Source organism: Ammospiza caudacuta, chromosome 6 (assembly GCF_027887145.1).
Source record: "Ammospiza caudacuta isolate bAmmCau1 chromosome 6, bAmmCau1.pri, whole genome shotgun sequence".
NCBI classification, from domain to species: domain Eukaryota; kingdom Metazoa; phylum Chordata; class Aves; order Passeriformes; family Passerellidae; genus Ammospiza; species Ammospiza caudacuta.
Window position 1 is genome coordinate 44263037 of NC_080598.1, and position 18207 is coordinate 44281243.

General features: G+C 53.1%; 1 protein-coding gene across 1 annotated transcript; it reads right to left on the bottom strand.

Moving 5' to 3' along the window:
- Positions 1-338: 338 nt before the first annotated feature.
- On the bottom strand, positions 339-17834 carry ISM2 (isthmin 2). Its single transcript, XM_058807604.1, has 6 exons — positions 17682-17834; positions 3655-3915; positions 2781-3165; positions 1876-2016; positions 1314-1391; positions 339-856 (listed from the first exon to the last, which is right to left on the bottom strand). The coding sequence occupies exons 1-6, from the start codon at positions 17820-17822 to the stop codon at positions 339-341; spliced, it is 1524 nt and encodes a 507-aa protein (XP_058663587.1). The 5' UTR covers positions 17823-17834.
- Between the last annotated feature and the right edge of the window lie 373 nt (positions 17835-18207).

The window sequence follows — 18207 nt, forward strand, 5'->3', positions numbered from 1 at the left end:
CCCTGTGCTCAGCTTTCAGGCTGCATCGGAAGGTCATAGAGAACAAAAGCAGACAGGAGCAGCCCCTTGCTCCTTTATACCTCCCAGCCCCTGCTGCTTTCCACATGCCAGGCCAGGAGCCCTGGGCTGCAGGGCCTGGGTAGCACGGCAGGGCCTGCACCACAAGAACCTCCAGCACCCTCAGAAATCGGAGGAGACTCCTCTGAGGGGACGAGACAGGCGGTGCATCCTCCCCGTTTTGCCTGGCACCACTGAGGAGCCCACGGGCAGGGCAGGGCTGGCCAGGCTGCGCAGGGACACAGCCAGTGGCGGTGGTGGCCCCTTTGAGAGTGGCTGTGCTAGTACTCCTTGGCCTCCTGCAGCTGGGACAGGTACTCCTCCTCGGCGGGGTTGTCGGCACAGCGCTGGCCATTGTTGGGGGGCCGGACGGCATGATAGCGGCTCCAGTCCCCCTTGCAGAGGATCCAGGGCAGCATGTCCACCTTGTAGTGCAGCTCTGGAGAGAACTCGGTGCTGATGAGGTTGGGGACGCCGGCACCCTTGCCGCGGGTGATGAGGCGGGTGTGCTCGTCGTAGCAGCAGTGCTGGGCAGCCAGCGTGGTGCTGTCCAGGGAGAGCATGGAGCGCAGGCAGAAGCGTGCTGTGGGCTTGTAGATGTCCAGGCGCTCCTTGGGCCCGCTGGCGTCCCGCCATCGGAAGCTCTTGCCCCGCTGCTCGTCGCGCAGGTTGACGGCGCTGTAGACGGCCTCCAGCGGGTAGGAGCAGGGGCAGCTGGGCAGGTCCGTCAGCACCTTGCTCAGGTACTTGGTGAGGAAGTCGCTCTTGCAGTTCAGCCACTTCTCGCAGCTGTCCACCTCTGGGGAGGGTACCAAAAGGGTGAGGGCACGCACGCTCTGCACCCCACTTTACCCGGCAGCCATTTGCCTGAAGCCATGCCAGCACCACCGGCAGAGCCTGCAACCACCAGGCAGGAGCAGCCAGGCTCCTGGGACGAGCTGGAGCCAGCTCCACCCCCAAGGCAGTGACAGAGGGAAGGGGTTTTGTGCTGGCAACATTCCCCTGTGGGAGAGGGCATGTGGCAGGCTGGCTTCAGCCACTGAACCCTAAAGCTGTGTTGTAGCAGGGCTGCGGGAGCAACTGGGTTTCCCAGCATGACCACTGAAGCCTGCACATGGCAGTGGTTTGGTGACTTGTGGCTGGACACCAGACACAGGATCCCTTGGCTGAACCCTGAACCCTCCCCACCAGCCAGCTACGACCCTCCCAAGGTCTGTCACTGAAGCCCCCAGTGCAAAGCAGAGGCAGAGGCTGACCTGAGTTGAACAGCTCTGTGGTGTTGTCACTTTTGAAAGGCATCTCCTCTGTGGGGAAGACCATCTCTCCTTCTGCTCCTTGAGACAAAAAAAAAACAAAACAAAGAACCTGGCTCAACAAGGGAAGAAAGGTGGTTTTTCCCTCTGTGCACATCACCAGACACCTCCCATCTCCCAGCCCCTCTCCTGCCACTTCTTTGTTAACATGGCCCTGTGATTGGAAGGAAGGGCCAGCAGCAAGACTGGCCCAACAGAGGCTGTTAGTTATGTAAATCCCAGTGGATAGAGCTGGCTCTCAACACGCCTCTCAGGAGAGGTTTTCAAGCTCCCAGTATGAGAGAGGTGCAAGAAGTCACACACCAAACTTAATGCCAGCCCACACAACTGCCCATGGAGCCATGAAACCCAATCATAGCTTCTTTGGGGAAACAAAGCCCCCTGGTCATTAGCCCTGACCACATTAAACATAACTAATTATTGAAGCATGAGCAAAGCCTCCAGCAGTGGGCCAGCCCACATCAAAGTCAGACAGTAGCCAAGGACTGTTCTGGCAGGGGCTCACCAGGGCAGTGTGTCAGATCGCAGGTCCTCGACTCTGTCGCTGTGCAGGCATAGCCACAGGAGCGGGTCCTCTTCTGGTTGCCACTGCCACAGGTGATGCTGCAAGGGGACCATGGGCTCCACTCCTCCTCATCTTCATAGTCTGTGCATAGCAGGCAAGAGGCAGAGAGTGACAGATCTCAGCAAAGCTTTAGCAGCAGGGGAGACAGCAGCCAGCTGGGACCTCCCTCAGCTCTGCCTCCATCCCTGAACAGGGACAGTGCTGCCTGGGGCACACGGAGGTGCCCAGCCATGCAGTGCCAAGGGCCAACCCCATCCTCACTGCCAACACCAGGCAAGCAGTCCTGAGAAAAGGCTCTCATTCTCACAGCTTTGCTCCCAGTCACACCCACACAAACAGGTATTGCTGCCCACTCCCACATGGCCTAGCACACTGGCCGTGATGCTGAACATGGATATTAGCAAAGGCTGGCTGGTTTTGGGGTTATGGACAGCAAGCTGCAGGCAGGAGCTGCTGTGGTGTCCCAGCCCATCTGCCCACTAGAATCTGCCATCTCTGCAGCTTCTCTCCTGGGGGGAACCCAGGTCTGTGGAAAAGGCTGCTGGCACTGATGTCACTACAGGGACCTGAGTCAATGGCAGCAGCACTTGTCATTAAACATTTATATTGTATGTCTGATCTGAGCATGCCTTCGCTAGAGCCCATGCTCCAGTGTGACTACGTGCAAGGACAATTCCCGCTGGGACACTGGCATGTCTGACTGCTGGCAGCCCCAGCTGAGTATGCTGGCCTTTATCCTTGGCATGCCTGCTTATTTTGTAAGTAGGAGCTGAGCACTAGCGATGCCTGCTGCAGGGCTGCAGGCCAGGCAGGACAGTGCAGACCTGCATTGCTGAAGAACTCACCGTAATTGTATTTTTCCTTAAAGATCCAGTTTTTCTGCCCGGGCCATGGCTGGTCCCAGTTACCACCTACTCCACTAAGCATGGACTCCTCCTCCTCATAATCTGTTGTGTAATCTTCCTCTTCATCATCATCCTCTTCTTCTTCTTCTTCTTCTTCTTCCCTGTCCCCTACATCCAGGTTGTCATCCTCTTCCTCCTCTTCCTCCTCCTCTTCATCTTCCTCCTCCTCCCCCTCAGCAGGGTCAGTGTATTCCCAGAAGAGGGGCCAGAATAGGTCCTTGTGAGACAGCCACTCAGAGGATGTCAGAGACCAGTCATTGCTTGTCTCCTTCAACAAGTCCATCTCCATCTCAGCCTGAGGATCATCCACCACTTCAATGGTCACCTGGAGGGCAGATATGAGGCGAGGCAGTGAGCTGGGGCACAGCCCTTGGACAGACCCACCAGACCATGCCCAAGAGGCCACAGACACTCAGGGCTGCAGGACTGTATGAGGAGCACAAATGGTATCTCCTCATCCAAAGGACTGAGCAGGGACAGAGTGGGAAGCACAGGGTGGCTGCTGGTCACCCACAGGGGCCAACGCCACCCTCAGAAATTGAGAGCTCACCCATGTAAGGAGGGGTTTACTCCTGCTCTATGAAGAGGGGATGGGGAGGCCAGGGGAAAGGCTCTGAGCAAATTCCTCAGTCGAGGAGCTTCTCCATGCCAGCTATCTGCAGCTGGTAGTCACCAAGAAAACAGATGACAGTGGCCACACAGACCCTGCTCATGAGATCTTTTCTCTTAAGGAACCAAATGAGGCTGGAGAGCACCACTTTCACCACAGCACTCACCCACATTCCCCCGTGGCCCTCCCAGACCCACTCCCCACCTGGATGTTGGGGTTCTGGGCACTCAGGTCCACGTTGGCCAGCCCCGGCAAGTTCTGCAGGTCCAGCATGAAGGGCAGGCTCTCCTCCTGGCCAGCAGCACTGGGCTGGGGCAGCACAGGGCTCCTGGCAGCCTGCTGCGGCAGCCCTCGGCGCCTGTGCCGGCGAGGGCCGGCCTGCCCGCTGCGCCGCAGCCCCCGCGGCCTGCCCGGCGGGGACAGCTCCTCGTGCCCTGCGGAGCGCGGGCCGGATGACGCTGACACCTGCACGGGGAAGAGTCACAGGGAACAGCTCCTGACGGTGCTGGTGCAGGCAGGGAGCAAACCACCACCCAGCAAAGATGGGTCTGGTCTCCTGCTCCAAACAGTTCCTCCATCCCATCTTACTGCAGCATCAGCAGAGCAATTAAAATCTTAATCAACCAAGTTAATGCCAAGTGCCCTGTGCTGTGCCAGGGCTCAGTTCTGCTGCACCTGAACCTACAGGTCTATTCAGAGTGGTACTTCCCAACCTCATGACCCTGTACCCCTCTGCTGTCCCATTGCCCATCTTGTCTGGCTTTCCACTTCTCACTCTCCCTTTTTAGCTATTTCTCAGTCCCTGGAAATGGGTTAACAGTGAGGGTTGCTTCTGGTCACAGAGTTACCACAGATCATGTTTAATACTTTTATATATTTATATAAAAAGTTTACAACCCGGGCTTTATGACAAAGGGGAACACCTCACCCAAATACATTGTTCTGTGGTACTGGTACTAGGGCAGATGACTTCAAGCAGCACAGGCTTAATTGAAATTTTTGATGGTGCCCAAAGGCAAGCACAAAGACGGAAAGAAATTGCTGGCAGATACAACCCAGCTACCTTTAGCTCTTTGGGAAAGGGAAGATTCCCAGCCAAACAAGTCAACAAAACTCACTTGTGAGTGCTGCCAGTGGCTCTCAGCGCTGCTGCCACTCCAGGGGCACATGGCACATGCATGGCAGGAGGAGCAGGGCTGGCAGACAGGGAGCCCTGCCCCAGAGGCAGCATCAGCCAAGCACTGCGCTTGCCCCAGTCCTGCGTTCCCGTCCCGCACTGGCACCACAGAGCAGCGGGACTCTAGGGGCCAGCAGGCTCCAGGGTGCCCCCGAAACCCGAGACGGGAACAGCTGGCAAAGCCCCTGAGGCACGGGCGTCCTTGGGAAGGTCTGCAGGGCCCCGCAGCTCAAGGCTGGGAGCAGAGGTGCCCGCACTCCCAGCATGTCCGTCAGTGTCTGCCTTTTTCTGGCTGCCCAGCTGAAACCCCCCTTTGTTCCCAAGCTCTCACCCTTCGCACCAGCCCGGCCGAGAGCCGTGGGATTAACGAAGAGCACGGAGTGCCCCCTCCCCGCAGCCGGGCGGGGGGACGCAGAGAGGCATTTCTACCTGCAATTAGAGCCAGATGGTTCGGGGAAGGACTCCCCTCCCTTTCATCCTGATCACTGGAGCACTTCAAAGGCAGCTGGAGCCTAGCCAGACTCTCATGAGCGCACACAGCCCGTCCCCAGCCCTGTCCCTGTACATCAAAGCCCACGATCCCTCCATCCCCGGGGGAGGGAAAAGAGCAGCAGGGACGCTGCTGGTCCCTTGGCTGCTGCCCAGGGCAGGCTGAAGGCAGGGAAGGGCCGGTGACAGACTCCACCAGATGGGCCCTGAGCAGAGAGGGCTGCAGAGAGGACAGAACCTGGGCTGCACCGGGAGAGTCCTCCCTGGCCTGGAGGACTCCTGTGGCACTGCTGGTAGCAAACCTGAGCAGAAAGACCCCCCTGCACACACCTTCCCCTCCCAGCTCCCCCTCTGTCCCCATCCAAACCACAGTGCTTTCGGGAAGAATGCATGGGGATGATGCTGGCTCTGTCTCAGCCTAGTTCCCAGTGCCTTAGCCCCTTGCTAGGTCTCCTGTCATGTCCCAGGAGTCCTTGACAAGAAGCAAGGAGCTCAGGTGGAACAAAAACAGCAAAGGGGGCTGAGCAGGCAAACACAGCCATGTCCCAGTGCTGGCTGCATGACACTGCCTGCTGTGCTGGGTCTGCTGCCAGCTGCACAAGCCCTACACAACCCCTGCACAAGAGACTGGCAGCAGCCAGGAAAGGCTGGCGTTCCTGCCCAATTTGCAAAGAGCTTATTGGGCTGGGTGAGCTCGTGTCACACACAACCCAAATTTAATACACATGGAAAGTGAGATCTTCTCTAGCAACAAGATCTGAGCTCACCCAAGGACACCAGAGAAAGCAAGCCAGGAACAGACTCAAAGTCTCCAAATTTACACTCAGTGCCTAATTCAGATTTTACGCCCAAACAAGCTCAAGAAATTCAGAGTACTGTTCCCACAGGGAAAATGTAAAACTGCTCCAGGAGAACTGGCTGCAAAAATGTTGCAGGGCAAACAGAACTCCCTCAGCTCCCAGATGCTCTGGAGGCATAAGAATGACAGGGGTGGCCACCCGGAATGGCCAAGAGCCCTTCAGCAATGGTCACTACAATGTACCACCCAACACCTCCCTCCTCTTGGCATCTGCATCACTCCAAAGGCTTGCTGGGTTAAAATCTCTCCCTGCATCAGATGTCCCTCCTATCTAAGCTCAGTGCCCTGCCCCAGACAGTCAATCAATGGATTTAACAAGCTCTTAGAAGGCCCAGTGCTCCCTCCAGGTCAGAAGATCCATGGCATCCGATGTGTCTTCTCCAAGTCATCAAGGGTGCCCTGACAGCCCCACGAGCACCACCTGAGGTTTGCACCCCTCTCCATGACACCCACCCTCTCCTCTGCACTGTCCAAGCAGCAGCTGGATAAAGCCACCAAGGATGGAGCTCAACCACTGCAGTGGGCTAAGGGAAGAGAAGACTTTGCCTGTCCAGAGGGAACACTCTATTCCCCTGCTCTCGGTAGAGCACAGGAGAAAGCCTGCAAACCATTGGAGAGCTCGTCAGCAGCAGCAGCTCCCTTCTTCCATGGAAGCAGATGCAGCGCTGGGGAGCCATCAGTGTCTTCCAGCCGAGTTCCAACCTTCTCCTGCAACCAGCCAGCACCAAGCAAAGGAAAAAGCTGAAAAAGGAATTGCCACAGCTGTTCCTGTTTACACTTGGCATATCCTACCTGGCTGGGAATAAGGGCAGGAACCTGAGAGAAACTCTGGGGCAGCACTCAGGAAAGAGCATGGAATTTCCCTTTGTGAAGATCATGTTTTGACCGCAGGCTGTAAGCAGGATCATACCTGCCTACCTGCCAGCCCAGGAGCCCTTCCCACATGGTCCAGGCTGTCCCACATGTAGGATTGACCACCGAAACACCTTGAGGCACAAGCTTAGAAGAGAAGTTTGGAAGGGGAAATAACTCATTAGCAATTCACCCCAGTGTCATGCCTACTTTGTACATAACATGGGCAACACGGTGTGTGGAAAAGGTGTGGGAAAAGGCCACACATCACTGCTCTAGAGACCAAAAGCTGACGTTTTTCCATTTCTAGACCATACACCTCTATAAGAATTGCTGAAAAATCTGGAGATGATGAAGAGAACAGCCACAAAAACATTTCAAGGGATGGAAAGTCTTGTACAAGTCTTGTACAAGTCTTTTCCAGTGAAAGACTTGTACAATTCAATTTGTTTCTCATGCTGAAAAAAGAAAGCAATGACTCAGTTTTCCAGTTCTTTAAGGCAGTAATCCATCAGGCACCAGAGACTATAATCCAGAACAGAAACACATAATAGGAAGCAATGTGCCCAAGTCAAAGCCAAAAAAATTTAACTGAGGAATAAGGATCATGCTTTTAATGCCATAGGTAATTAACCACAGGAACAATTAAAAAGAAAAGTGACAATTTTTCTTGTGGAGACTGCCAAACCCACATGACTGGGCTCAACACATAAGCACTGCAACTGCACCAGGGAAGAAATTCAAGGCTCTAGTAATTTCTTCTGCTCTTAAAATTTGTAATTTTGCTAGAAATGTCTGTAAGGCTTTGAACTAAATCTGGAATAAGGAAGCAAATGACCAATGTTCATGTGCTGCAGCTCTTACTATTAGAGACATGACATTTCATGTGAAATGAAATGAAAACATCATCAGACTAGCTCCTCTGCTGTGCTGCACTTTGGCAAGCAGGGACACCACCACTCTGCCACTTACACAGTCACAGGTACTTGTCCCTCCAGCACGTTCCTCAGTCTCCCTGCAGGAGCTGCAAGCTGCCAGAGCACCCAACAGCAGTGCTCTTTGTAACCTCACAGACTGCTGGGCAGAGCTGCCCCTCATCATGGGCTTACACCAATCCAAGCACATTTGAGAGAACCCCCCTGGCAGTGAAGCACTGCTAGAGCATCAGCAGCCAGTGCAGCACACAAGTCACCAGCACAGGACAAGCTCGGAGAATGCAGCTTCTACCCACACCTATCCCAAGCCAATTATCGAGCACATAAACTCATTCAACTTGAACCAAGGGAACCTGTGCCTGCCCACGGCAGTCAGATCCGAGGCAACATTCAGGCTCTGCTTTGGGCTTTTTAACACTGCAGTGAAGAAAATGACGTATTTGCTAAAGGCCGGTATCACACTGAGCTATAATTATAAGGAATGGGGGCTTTTGTTGCTTAATCATTACTGCTTGTGTTAGGTTTCCTTTGAACAGTTTTACCATGCTGTATTGAAACAAGAAACCACCAGAAGAACTATTGATCTTTTCCTGAATAGACCTTCCTTCTCTTTCCCCAAAGCTTTCCAACATTATTTTAAAATCTGTCTGTTGCAAACTTGCCTGCTTATGAATTAGTCAAGTACAATTTTTTTTAACCATAAAAATTTTCTTTTTATATTTACCTAAATGAGCTGCAAGGATCTGGAGAAAGTATTAAAAAAAATTATCTTTGGACTGAAACTGGGTAGGAACAACTCCAGCGTAGGATTTTACTATAAAGCCATACTATAAAGCTATGGAAGTGGAGAAGGATGGTTGGTTGCATTAGAAGGAAGGAAGCACGTCTGGGGTTAGCTCTGGGGCTGCAGTTTGCACAAAGGCCCATGATGGTTTTTGCTGGTGGGATGGGGAGAAAGGGAGGTTTTTCTAAGGCTAACAGGTAACACTGCTGTCTCCTTAAAATAAAGCAAGGTTGAACAGCAAGGTGATCACCAGGAACAGAAGCAGTGTGCCATGATGCCTCCCTCCCATAGAACATGCTTTCTCCTCTATGAGGCACTGCCCAAATAAAGGGCTTTTTTAGCCCAGCCAGCTGAAACCCCCATGGCCTCCTGAGGGCTGTAGTTTGATCCTCCTGGCTCATAAACCATCCACCAGCACATAACCTGTCTCCTGGCAGGCTTTCAGCCAGATGGAAAATCCGTGGGACACGCATTAGGCAAGTGACCCCTGCCACCCATCAGCTCATCACCTACTTAAGGGATTTCCCAGAGCCCTGGCAGAGCACAGCATCTTCTGGAGGTGTCAAGAGCTGGGTGGGTACCTACCAGATAACAGGGAAGGCAAACATGCCACTCAGTTCCTGTTACTGTCTGTAAGACCTTCTGAGCCACAGTCCCAGCCATCAGATCCAACATGTTTAGACTTACAGGCAGGTGGCTTAGCAGGAGCTGTCACTCAGGATTTTGACATGTGAGCTCTGGAAGATCTGCCAAAGGTAATTTAAAGAAGATCTCCAGTTGCCTCCCTCTTCTTGTGCTCTGGGTTACACTCCTGCCCACAAAGGGGCTGTGGCACAGGTGAAGAGCAGAACCCAGACTTCCCAAATGCTGTACTGTCCCCTCCACCTCAGGACCAGCTTACATGGGTGCTGGGAGGGGTGTTATTGGTGTTTGGTTTTGTTGGTTTGCTCTTTTAATAAAGACTCCCTTTAGCTTTTAGGAGAGTTCTACAAGTGCTCAAGGAGCAGACAAGGCACTTGGTTATCATGCTTACATGGGCAGATCCTGTTTATGACAGACCAGCAGGAGCCAGCAGCAAACTGTGGGCTGTACAGATAATTATTACGCCCTCGTGATTATAATTTTCATTCAGTTATCAAAATACTTCAGATCATATGGTATCACTTTCTTTTCTAACTAGCTTCATTCCAACTGTCTCGGGCAGGGAGCTGCAGGAGGCAGCATCAAAGGCTTCCTCATGTTTCACATTTATTTTCATGTCTCACAGTTGCAACAACTGTAATCTCAGAACTCTTTCCAAGGTCGGTGACTCAGTTGCCCCTGAGGCAGAGCCAGCCCTGGAGCAGAAGACAGCACAGCACAGAGAAGCAGCAGCACGCAGCACCACGAGGAGCAAAGACACAGCATAGCTGGCTTTGTGCAAGACCAAAAATGAGCAGGTTGTCCAGGCTACTGAGAACACTCCTCACCATGGACCCCACTGGCACAGCCCAGCTCCTCTCACCAGTCAGCTTTCCTGTGGGTGTGCTCATGAGTAACCTGCCCAGGGCATCCTCACTCCCCTGTCACTTGTGACACAAGGAGGAAAAGCAGCAGCCTTGTGGCCTTTCACCTCAGCCAAGCTGCTGACCTCCTCACGCAGATCATGGTTGTTTCACTGGCAGATGTTTCTCTACCATAAACATCTTCTCCCTGTTCAACACTGAGACAAATTTCTTTGTCTGCAAGGCTCTTATTTTGCACACAAAGAAAATTACACACTCCTCAGGTGTGGCCAGGCCAGGCATCCATGTGGGTCTGCCATGCTGTACTCAGAGAGGCTCTCGAGACGGTTCAGCACAGCTCAGCTCCTTCTCCCCTCCTGCCCCCAAGGGGAACTGGTCTCCTTGCTATACAGATGAACCACACAGGCCTTGGAATGGAGGAGCTGGAGCATATCCTTGGCAGTGCTGATACATCCCAGCACAGCAGATGGGGCTGCCCTTGCACCAGAGACCCTGCCCAAGCACACAGGTCCCAGGGGCCAGTTCTTGATGGGTGGTGCCTGCTGCAAGGACAGAGCTGGTGGCAAGGCACCCATTACCTGAAGATCCTGAGACTTTGGCTCAGTCATGGGTACAGGAGCAAGGCCGCCACAGAGATTGCATGGAGAGGTCCCCAGAGAGATGAACAGATCCACATCCTCTGGTGCTCTCTGGCAAATGCTCCTGCTAGGGCATGTGGTTTCTGCTAACACAGTTCAGCAGCAATACACATAAACTCCCAGTGCATCAGAGGGAGTCTAGAACAAGCTGCTAACTTGTTCCAGCTCTAAACCCCATGTGCTTCAGTAACCATTAACTTGTTCCAGCTAAAGATCTGCATTCGCTAGTCTGCACACCATAACTCTCCCACTGCTCCAGCTGCTGCTTCCTTGCCTGCCACAGCCCAGGCAGAACTGCAAGAGGAAGAAAACCCCAAATAGTGCAAAGCAGGTGGAGAAACTGGCAGGACCCGATCAACACCAGCCTCCCCCTGCCGGCTAGAAGAGGTGGGGAGGGAATCACAATCACAGGCAGGAGGGAGTGCAGGGGGCTCCTGCTCCCCTTGTCCCACAAAGGGTGCACAGGCTGCCCCTCCATGCAAGCAGTGGGGCAAGGAATGCATCCAACCAAACAAATGCGAATCCACCAGGGATCCCTTCAACAGCAGACAAAATGGGCACCTGGGCTCACAAAACGAGCCAGACTTGGAGTATCTCTATGCCCTGCACAGGAAGGGATCCAGGCAGGGACGCTGCATCTCGTCCTCCTGAAGGGGCAAAGCTGGGCTGACTCTGAGCCAGCAGTCCCTGCCCCAGGTGTTGGCTGCAGCTCCCCAGCCTGGGGTCCAGCTCAACTCCCCCCCCAGGCAGCTTTGATTTTAAGGAGCCAGCGGCCTTAGCATGTAATAAAACCACATTGTCTCCAAGAGGAAGAAAGTTCCCAAAGTGTTGGGAACTGCATACATGAAGATATCTGTACAACACCTTGTTTCAATGGAGGAGCTCATGGTATGGCACAGTGCAGCTGGAATTCCCTGTGATTTTGGCTGCTGTGGGAATGGCTGCAGGTGAAGGGGAGGGCAGGGAGGACAGCAGAAGGAAGTGCCAAAGTGTTAAGGAAGAGAGGACATCCCAGGGGAGGCAAAGAGAGGTTGATTTTCCACATGGGGCACTCCCACAGCACCTCCAAGCCACCCAGCAAACACTGCCTCCTCAGCCAGCAGCACCTGGGGCTCAGGGGCTGCCTTGCTCACCCTAGGCCAGGGCTGCCAGGCTGCGGTGGAAGGGGCTCACCTGAAGGCCATGCCATGTGCCAGCCTCCTGTTAAGCCCTAACAAGTGGTAGTGGCTCTCTTGGCTCGGGACATGTTCCCACACATGCCTTGCAGCCCAAGTCCTGAGTGCTAGATAAGAGCCTGAAAGACCAGGCCAACCACCAGCCCCTAATCCAAGATAAACCCACGCATCACCACCTCTTCCCTGCATCATGGATGTTTCCTGGCCATCTACAGCCAGGTCTCTACCCTGTGCCTGTCTTGTGGTGCCAGGGCACAGCAGAAGGCAGCAATTGACTTCATTTTGTTCCTTTGAAGTTCTATCCTTGCCCTAGAGACTAAACCAACCTGAACCCCAAGAGCCATTGGTGCCCTTTGTGCCGAGGCCCACCTAGGACTCGGAGCCAGGCAGGTCACCATAGTTTTGGTGTCTTCATGTCCTAAGCCCTGAGATGAAAGCACATCTCAAACAGCTTCTCAGACAAGCCCCCAGAGTCCCTACACAGAAGGAACATGGAGACACTGAATTGCTTGGAAGCAACACCATGCAGCCACATAAAAGCATCAGGCTGCCCAATGAAGGTTCCTTGAAAAAACATTCTACCAAAGCAAACAAACAAACAAAAAATAGTCCTTACACTGCACTTTTGCAAGCTTCTGTCTGAAACAAATCCGATCTAACACTGAAATATACTGCAATCTCTTCCTTGCTCCAGTACATTATACAAAACCTGAGCCTCTGGCTGATAACATTTGCTTTGAAGGAGCTGGACAGCACAGGTACACCTTGCTGGCTTGTCAGCAGCTCAGACTGTCCTCAGGCTCCCCTAAGGGAAGTATCAGGCTTCTTGTTTTGAGGATTATTCTGAGAGGAAGAGTATTTACTGCTATTGTGGAGCAGTTTTCACTCCCTGCCCCTGAAACACTGACAAGAGCAAGGCAGGAATTACTCTCTAGCACGCTCCCTCCATCACCCCACCGGGAGGATCATGGCTGGAGGCACGATGAGTTCCCCAGTTTGACTGTCTTTGAGGAAAGGGTCTGCACGAGCCGGACAATTTTGGGAACCCAGAGGGAGTGTAGGGCAATACCCTGTGGGGCGATTTATGCCTAATCTCTTCCCCTTACATGTGCCTTTTACAGGAACCCCTTTGATTGGAACAATGGGAACGCAGCAGACCTATTTGTGCAGTGAAAATGGAAGAAGCCCCCTTGTTGGGCAGCTTCCCTACACCCGGCTCTCCTTTGTTTCTGCTGCTGTCTCAGCCCCAGGGCGGGAGGGTTTTCAACTGTGTTGACTAAGATAATTTGGCACTTCTCAAAAGGGAATTTGCTACAAAGGGCGAAGTACCTCCCTGCGCACAAAGAGCCCCTTTCAGAGCGGAAGGATGCTTCAGTGAACGTTTTGTACCCACAAATCCGACCTCCGCCAAGGACAAAGCCAGGGACAAGAACGCTTAATTGCCGAAGAAATGAAAAGGTAAAAAGCACATCCTCAGGCAAAATGACTCTGCTACTGACACAGCCCGCAGCGGCGCTGGGATCTGGCTGTGCAGGCAGCCGGCACCGAGGCAGCTGCTCGCTCCCGAGCTGCCCGGCAGGAGCTGCACACACGGGGGACAGGGCTGGGGACCCACGGCACGGCGGGACGGCTCCGGGGACACCGCGATGCTCCTCTTGGCCAGGGCCCCGCAGGAGCAAGAGCCGGGCGGGAGGCTGGGGGCAGCCCCGCAGATCTCTGTGCTGTGCAGCCCAGCACCCCCGTGCTCTCCCCAAACCAACGTGTCCGGGCTACATTGGGGCTCCCCAAAGACAGGGCCAGCCCCACTTACAGCCTCCTGACAAACTCCGCTCAAGCCCAGCTGAGATTTCTTCCTCTTTAACACTTTTTAAATCTAGGACAGCCACACCACATCACCTTGGAGCTCCTTCACCCTCTGTCTGCTGGTATCTCTGGCCAGGCATCACATCACTGCTATACAATTAATTCTTAAATGATTTTTAATCAGGTGTAGACCTTTAGTTTTACAAGTAGCTTCCTATTGCTTTTGTCACTGCCTGGTTTAACCAGTAAATAATGTGTAGTGTTGTTACTTGTTTCCTTATTTCTCAGGGGCCAGGAGCCAGTCATATCAGGCGCTGCACAAACCCACTGATTTGCAGCCAACTCAGCCTTTATGCTATGCTTGATATTCTTTTGTCGCCTTCCTTTATCTCTTATCGCAGATGCCAGATTTGCTTTGCTTACAGCCTCAGACCAGGGGAAATCCAACAGCAAATTCCAGCCTGGATCTGCCCCCTGTCCCAGCCCTGCAGTAACATTTGGGGAGTTTGCTGACGTTGCTCTTGGGCTGCTCTCCCAAGAGTGGCTCCCTCCTGCAAAAGAGCATCCACCAAGCCCACCAGAGCTGGACTGGGTGCCCTGGACCCTCCATAAAACACTGCTGGCTTGCTCTGCTCACCCCGTCAGCCCCCTGAGATGCTCCAACACATCATTCCTGTCATCACAGTTATTCCTATACACAACTATTGAAACTCTCGTGTCAGTTCACATAGATTTAATCACTCTGAACATTTACCTTTGTAGCATGACAGTACTGTGGCTGTTTTCTGTTTACCAGAAGAGCACTGTAACTGATTTGTATCAGCTGGAAAGAATCCAAAGATCTATTAACAATGTTCAGGGCCAATATTTTGAAATCCAGTCAGTTTATAAAAACATATTTTTCATTTATAGCTCTTGACTTCATAAAGAAATGAACCATTAAGTGATGTGATGAGCTGTACCTTGTCTCCACAAGGGACACAAGCTTTTCCAAGTATTGTTACCCAAATATGAATAGCCACTTAACTCAGTGCTCCATCCTGCTACATTTCTGCTCACATCAAAGTATGACACATCCAACCTGCAAAAGTGCTTCTTAAACCCCTGCTGTACACCTGTCTGCTGTTTCTGAACCCGCCTGCCTTCCCAAACATCACCAACAAACCTCCAAAGGAGCAGGTACCTTCTCTTGCTAGAGTCAAGTCACAGTTTGGAAAGAAAACTGCCTTTCAACTTTTCCATCCTGCCTTTTCAACTTCTAGTCAAATAGGCTGAAGAAAGAGCAAAATATTCTCACTACATCTGTTGTTTATGCTGAGCACAGTTTAATTTGGGCAAAACTTTGCTGGCCTGTGTCATTGCTAAGACAGTGTAAACACAAGTGCTTGCTCCTTTGGTAATGGCTGGAAATACTGGATCCTGACTGAGGTACAGGATTTCGGACACATTCATAAGGCTAAGACCCAAAAATAAAGCATGTGTTCCCTACATCCTTCCTATCATAATAAGAACACTTTATATCTCAAAAAAATTACTGAAAAACTTATTTGATTTTTCTAACCTATTTTAGTATTGAAGTGCAGCTCTAAGGCTCAGCACAGATTACGAAAAATCCCATTCGGTTCTAAACCAAGGAAATATGTTATTTGATTTAAACAAAGTCATTAAATTTAAAAAAGTCCAAGTTATGTAATTGCTTAATGGCTTTGATTGTCTATCTGCTCTGTTCTGTCATTTCTATTTTTCTCCACACAGCCCCCTTCATTCTACCCACATCTGTAGGGCATTACCCGTAGTGTAACCAATACTCCAGCTGTGGCTGCCCTGCTGCCATAGAGACAGGATGGATCAGTGCTGCAACAGGAACCATCTGTATGTGTGACCCAAAATCACTCTGGAGTTTTTTTAACCACCATGCTGCTGTGCTTGTGCTCTCTGCTTTAGTTCAAACAGCTGGGCATGACTACTCTCAATTGTCTCCTGCATGCACCAGAAACAGAGGATTTCACCCCAAAACACAGCCAGCAGACACATGCCAACACCTACTGCTTCCTCCCTGCCATGGGAGCTGTGCCCCAGTACTCTGAGGGATGCAGGGTGCACCAACAAACTGCCAGAGGAATCCATTCTCCAACTTCCTCCTTGCTGCTAACCTCCACCCTCAAACCCTCGCCTGCACCCTTCTCGCCTGTTTGTCTTTCTGCAAGAAGCAAAGGTCCCGGGGACAGAGGCGGCGCTGTGAAGGTGCCGTGTGTGATCCTTGGCTGGCCGCACAACGCTCCCCATTCACAGCCATTCACAAACCGCGCCTCACAGCAGCTCACACGCTCTCCCGTGGATTTCAGATGTCAGATAAAAAGGAGCCTGAGACTTCACTGCACAGTCCCGTGGTGAGGGCATGCACAACTTTCTAGCAGACAGCTTGTCCCTATCCTTGGTCCCTGCCACAGGACTGCAACACCTTCCTGGATTTCAAGGGTAAATCCCTACTCCTGCAGCTGGAGTCTGAGGTCACTCTGCCTGACATTTGTCTGGCAATTGAACCAGCATGTACATCTATAGTTGAAGTTTCGGTAGCAAAGTACAGCACCAACACGACATTACCAGCAGTACAGCACATCATCCCCAGCAGTTCTCTTTCATCGGCTCAGTCCACACTCCACTCAAAACCATCACCAGGCTTGAGTAGCGGTACTTGGCTGGATGCAGCCTGTGCCCTCTCTTGCCCCTTGGCCAAGCATTCAGTGGCAGATTCCCTCCTCACACTTGTGCCCTGGAGTTCTTGCTGGAATGCAGTTTAGTGCATCCAACAGGAGCTGCCGGCATGACTCCTCCACAGATCAGACCCCGTTTTGGCATTAATCTGCAATACGGTGTATCCCCATCACTTTGCACCTCCTCTCCCAGTCTGACTGACACTGGAGATCAAATCTGCTGCTTTCTGTACTACTTACTGTGTGTCGCCAGCGAGGACTGAGCTGCTCGAACTGTCCTGCTCAAAATCCTCCTATCACCACTTTTCTCAATCATTCATTTCACCTACTTTTAGCAGCATCATTCTTTCAAAGAGTACTTTTTAAACACAGCTCTACTCCTGAATGACTTTTTCTCCAAAGAACAATTCCAAGATGGAAAATAACTTTTAACCATCCAATAGTCTTCCCTACTACCCGCCCTCCCCGGTGGTTTCTTTTCCATTCCGTTCCTGTCATCCCCATCAGGTCGCACCAGTTGGTTCCCAGTCTGACCAGTCCCTCATCGCCTGCCACGATCCCCGCTGGGCACGGAGCGCGGGCCAGGATCCGCGCTCTGAGGAGCGAGAGGCGCATCCCGGGCCATCCCCTCCTCCCGGCCCGGGGGCTCCAAGGCCGCCTGCCCCGGGGGACACTGCCAGGGCCAGGTTGCCGGGACGAGAAGGGAGCATGGCCGCTCCGGAACCTGCCCCAGGAGCGTTTCGGAGGGGAAGGGAGAGGAGACGGTGGCTGAAATCTATCGTGTTTCTGGTAGAAGAGATTTGGCATTCCTGGCAGGGCACCAGCTGCTAATTCGACTGCAGCCGGCCCCCTCTCCCCCACCTGGGATGTTTGCCGCCGGAGGCAACCAACCTTCCCGGGCACTGTGTCACGGCACTCGGCCCCGAACTCAGGAAGCCTAAAGCATCCCCCTTCCTTCAGCGTCTGTGCAGTGCAAAGACCTGAGGCTTCCCGAGAATCCCGCAGGCCAGGAATGGGCTCCGTCCCTCAGCGAGTGAGGAAACAGCCATCGATAAGGGGAATGGGGGGGCCCTGCTTCTCCCGGCTGCTGCTTCTCTGCCCGGAGCTCTGGGCGGCCGAACCGCGGGACACGTGTTGGATGCTGCTCCCGTCCGACATGCACAGCTGCCTCCGAGGGAGGGAGCCCCAGGTGCCCGGCTGCCCCCTCAGCTCTCCCGGGCATGGGAGGGGTGCAGAGGCTGAGGAAGAGCTCGCCCCAGCACCCTTCCACCTCTCCGTATTTCCCCAAAGATCGCCCTACCTCCGCCAGCTTGGAGCTCCTCTCCTTCGGGGTATTGCCGCGCGGTTTCCCCCTCACGGGCAGCCCTCTCACCGCAGCCAGGAAAGTTGTCAGGAAGACGAATCCGAGGATGAGCACGACTTTCCTTCTAATCAGAGGCATCTCTCCCTTCCTCTCTCCCCACCTCGCACGTCCAGGGCAGGCGGTCTGGCAGCACGCCCGCCTTTAATGCTCCAAATCCTGTCCTCCGAGAGGAGCAGTAAAACCGTAGAAATATATGTATCTTATATATATAAGCCACCGGAGCCGGGAACTGCGGTGTCCTGGAGGCAGGGGCCGGGCAGGGTCCGCCGGCCCGGGCCACTCCGCTCCCTCTGATCGCTCTTGCAGTTTGCCGAGCACCTTCCGCTGTCGCGGCTCCCGCGGGTCGCCTGCCGGTACTGATGCTGAAGGGTAGCTCTGAAAAGCTTCACAAATGTGTGCGGGGAGGGAGGGAGGGAGAGAGCTTCGGCTCCCCACCCCACTTCCTAATCCTTTCGGCAATCCG

Bases quoted from the DNA above. Each gene is read 5' to 3' on its own strand.
- ISM2 (XM_058807604.1), bottom strand. From the start codon at position 17,822: ATGCCTCTGATTAGAAGGAAAGTCGTGCTCATCCTCGGATTCGTCTTC. The intron at 3,916-17,681 runs GTAGGGCGATCT...TTCCCCGTGCAG, and splicing joins GGAGCTCCAAGCTGGCGGAG to GTGTCAGCGTCATCCGGCCC. The intron at 3,166-3,654 runs GTGGGGAGTGGG...TCTGCCCTCCAG, and splicing joins CCCAGAACCCCAACATCCAG to GTGACCATTGAAGTGGTGGA.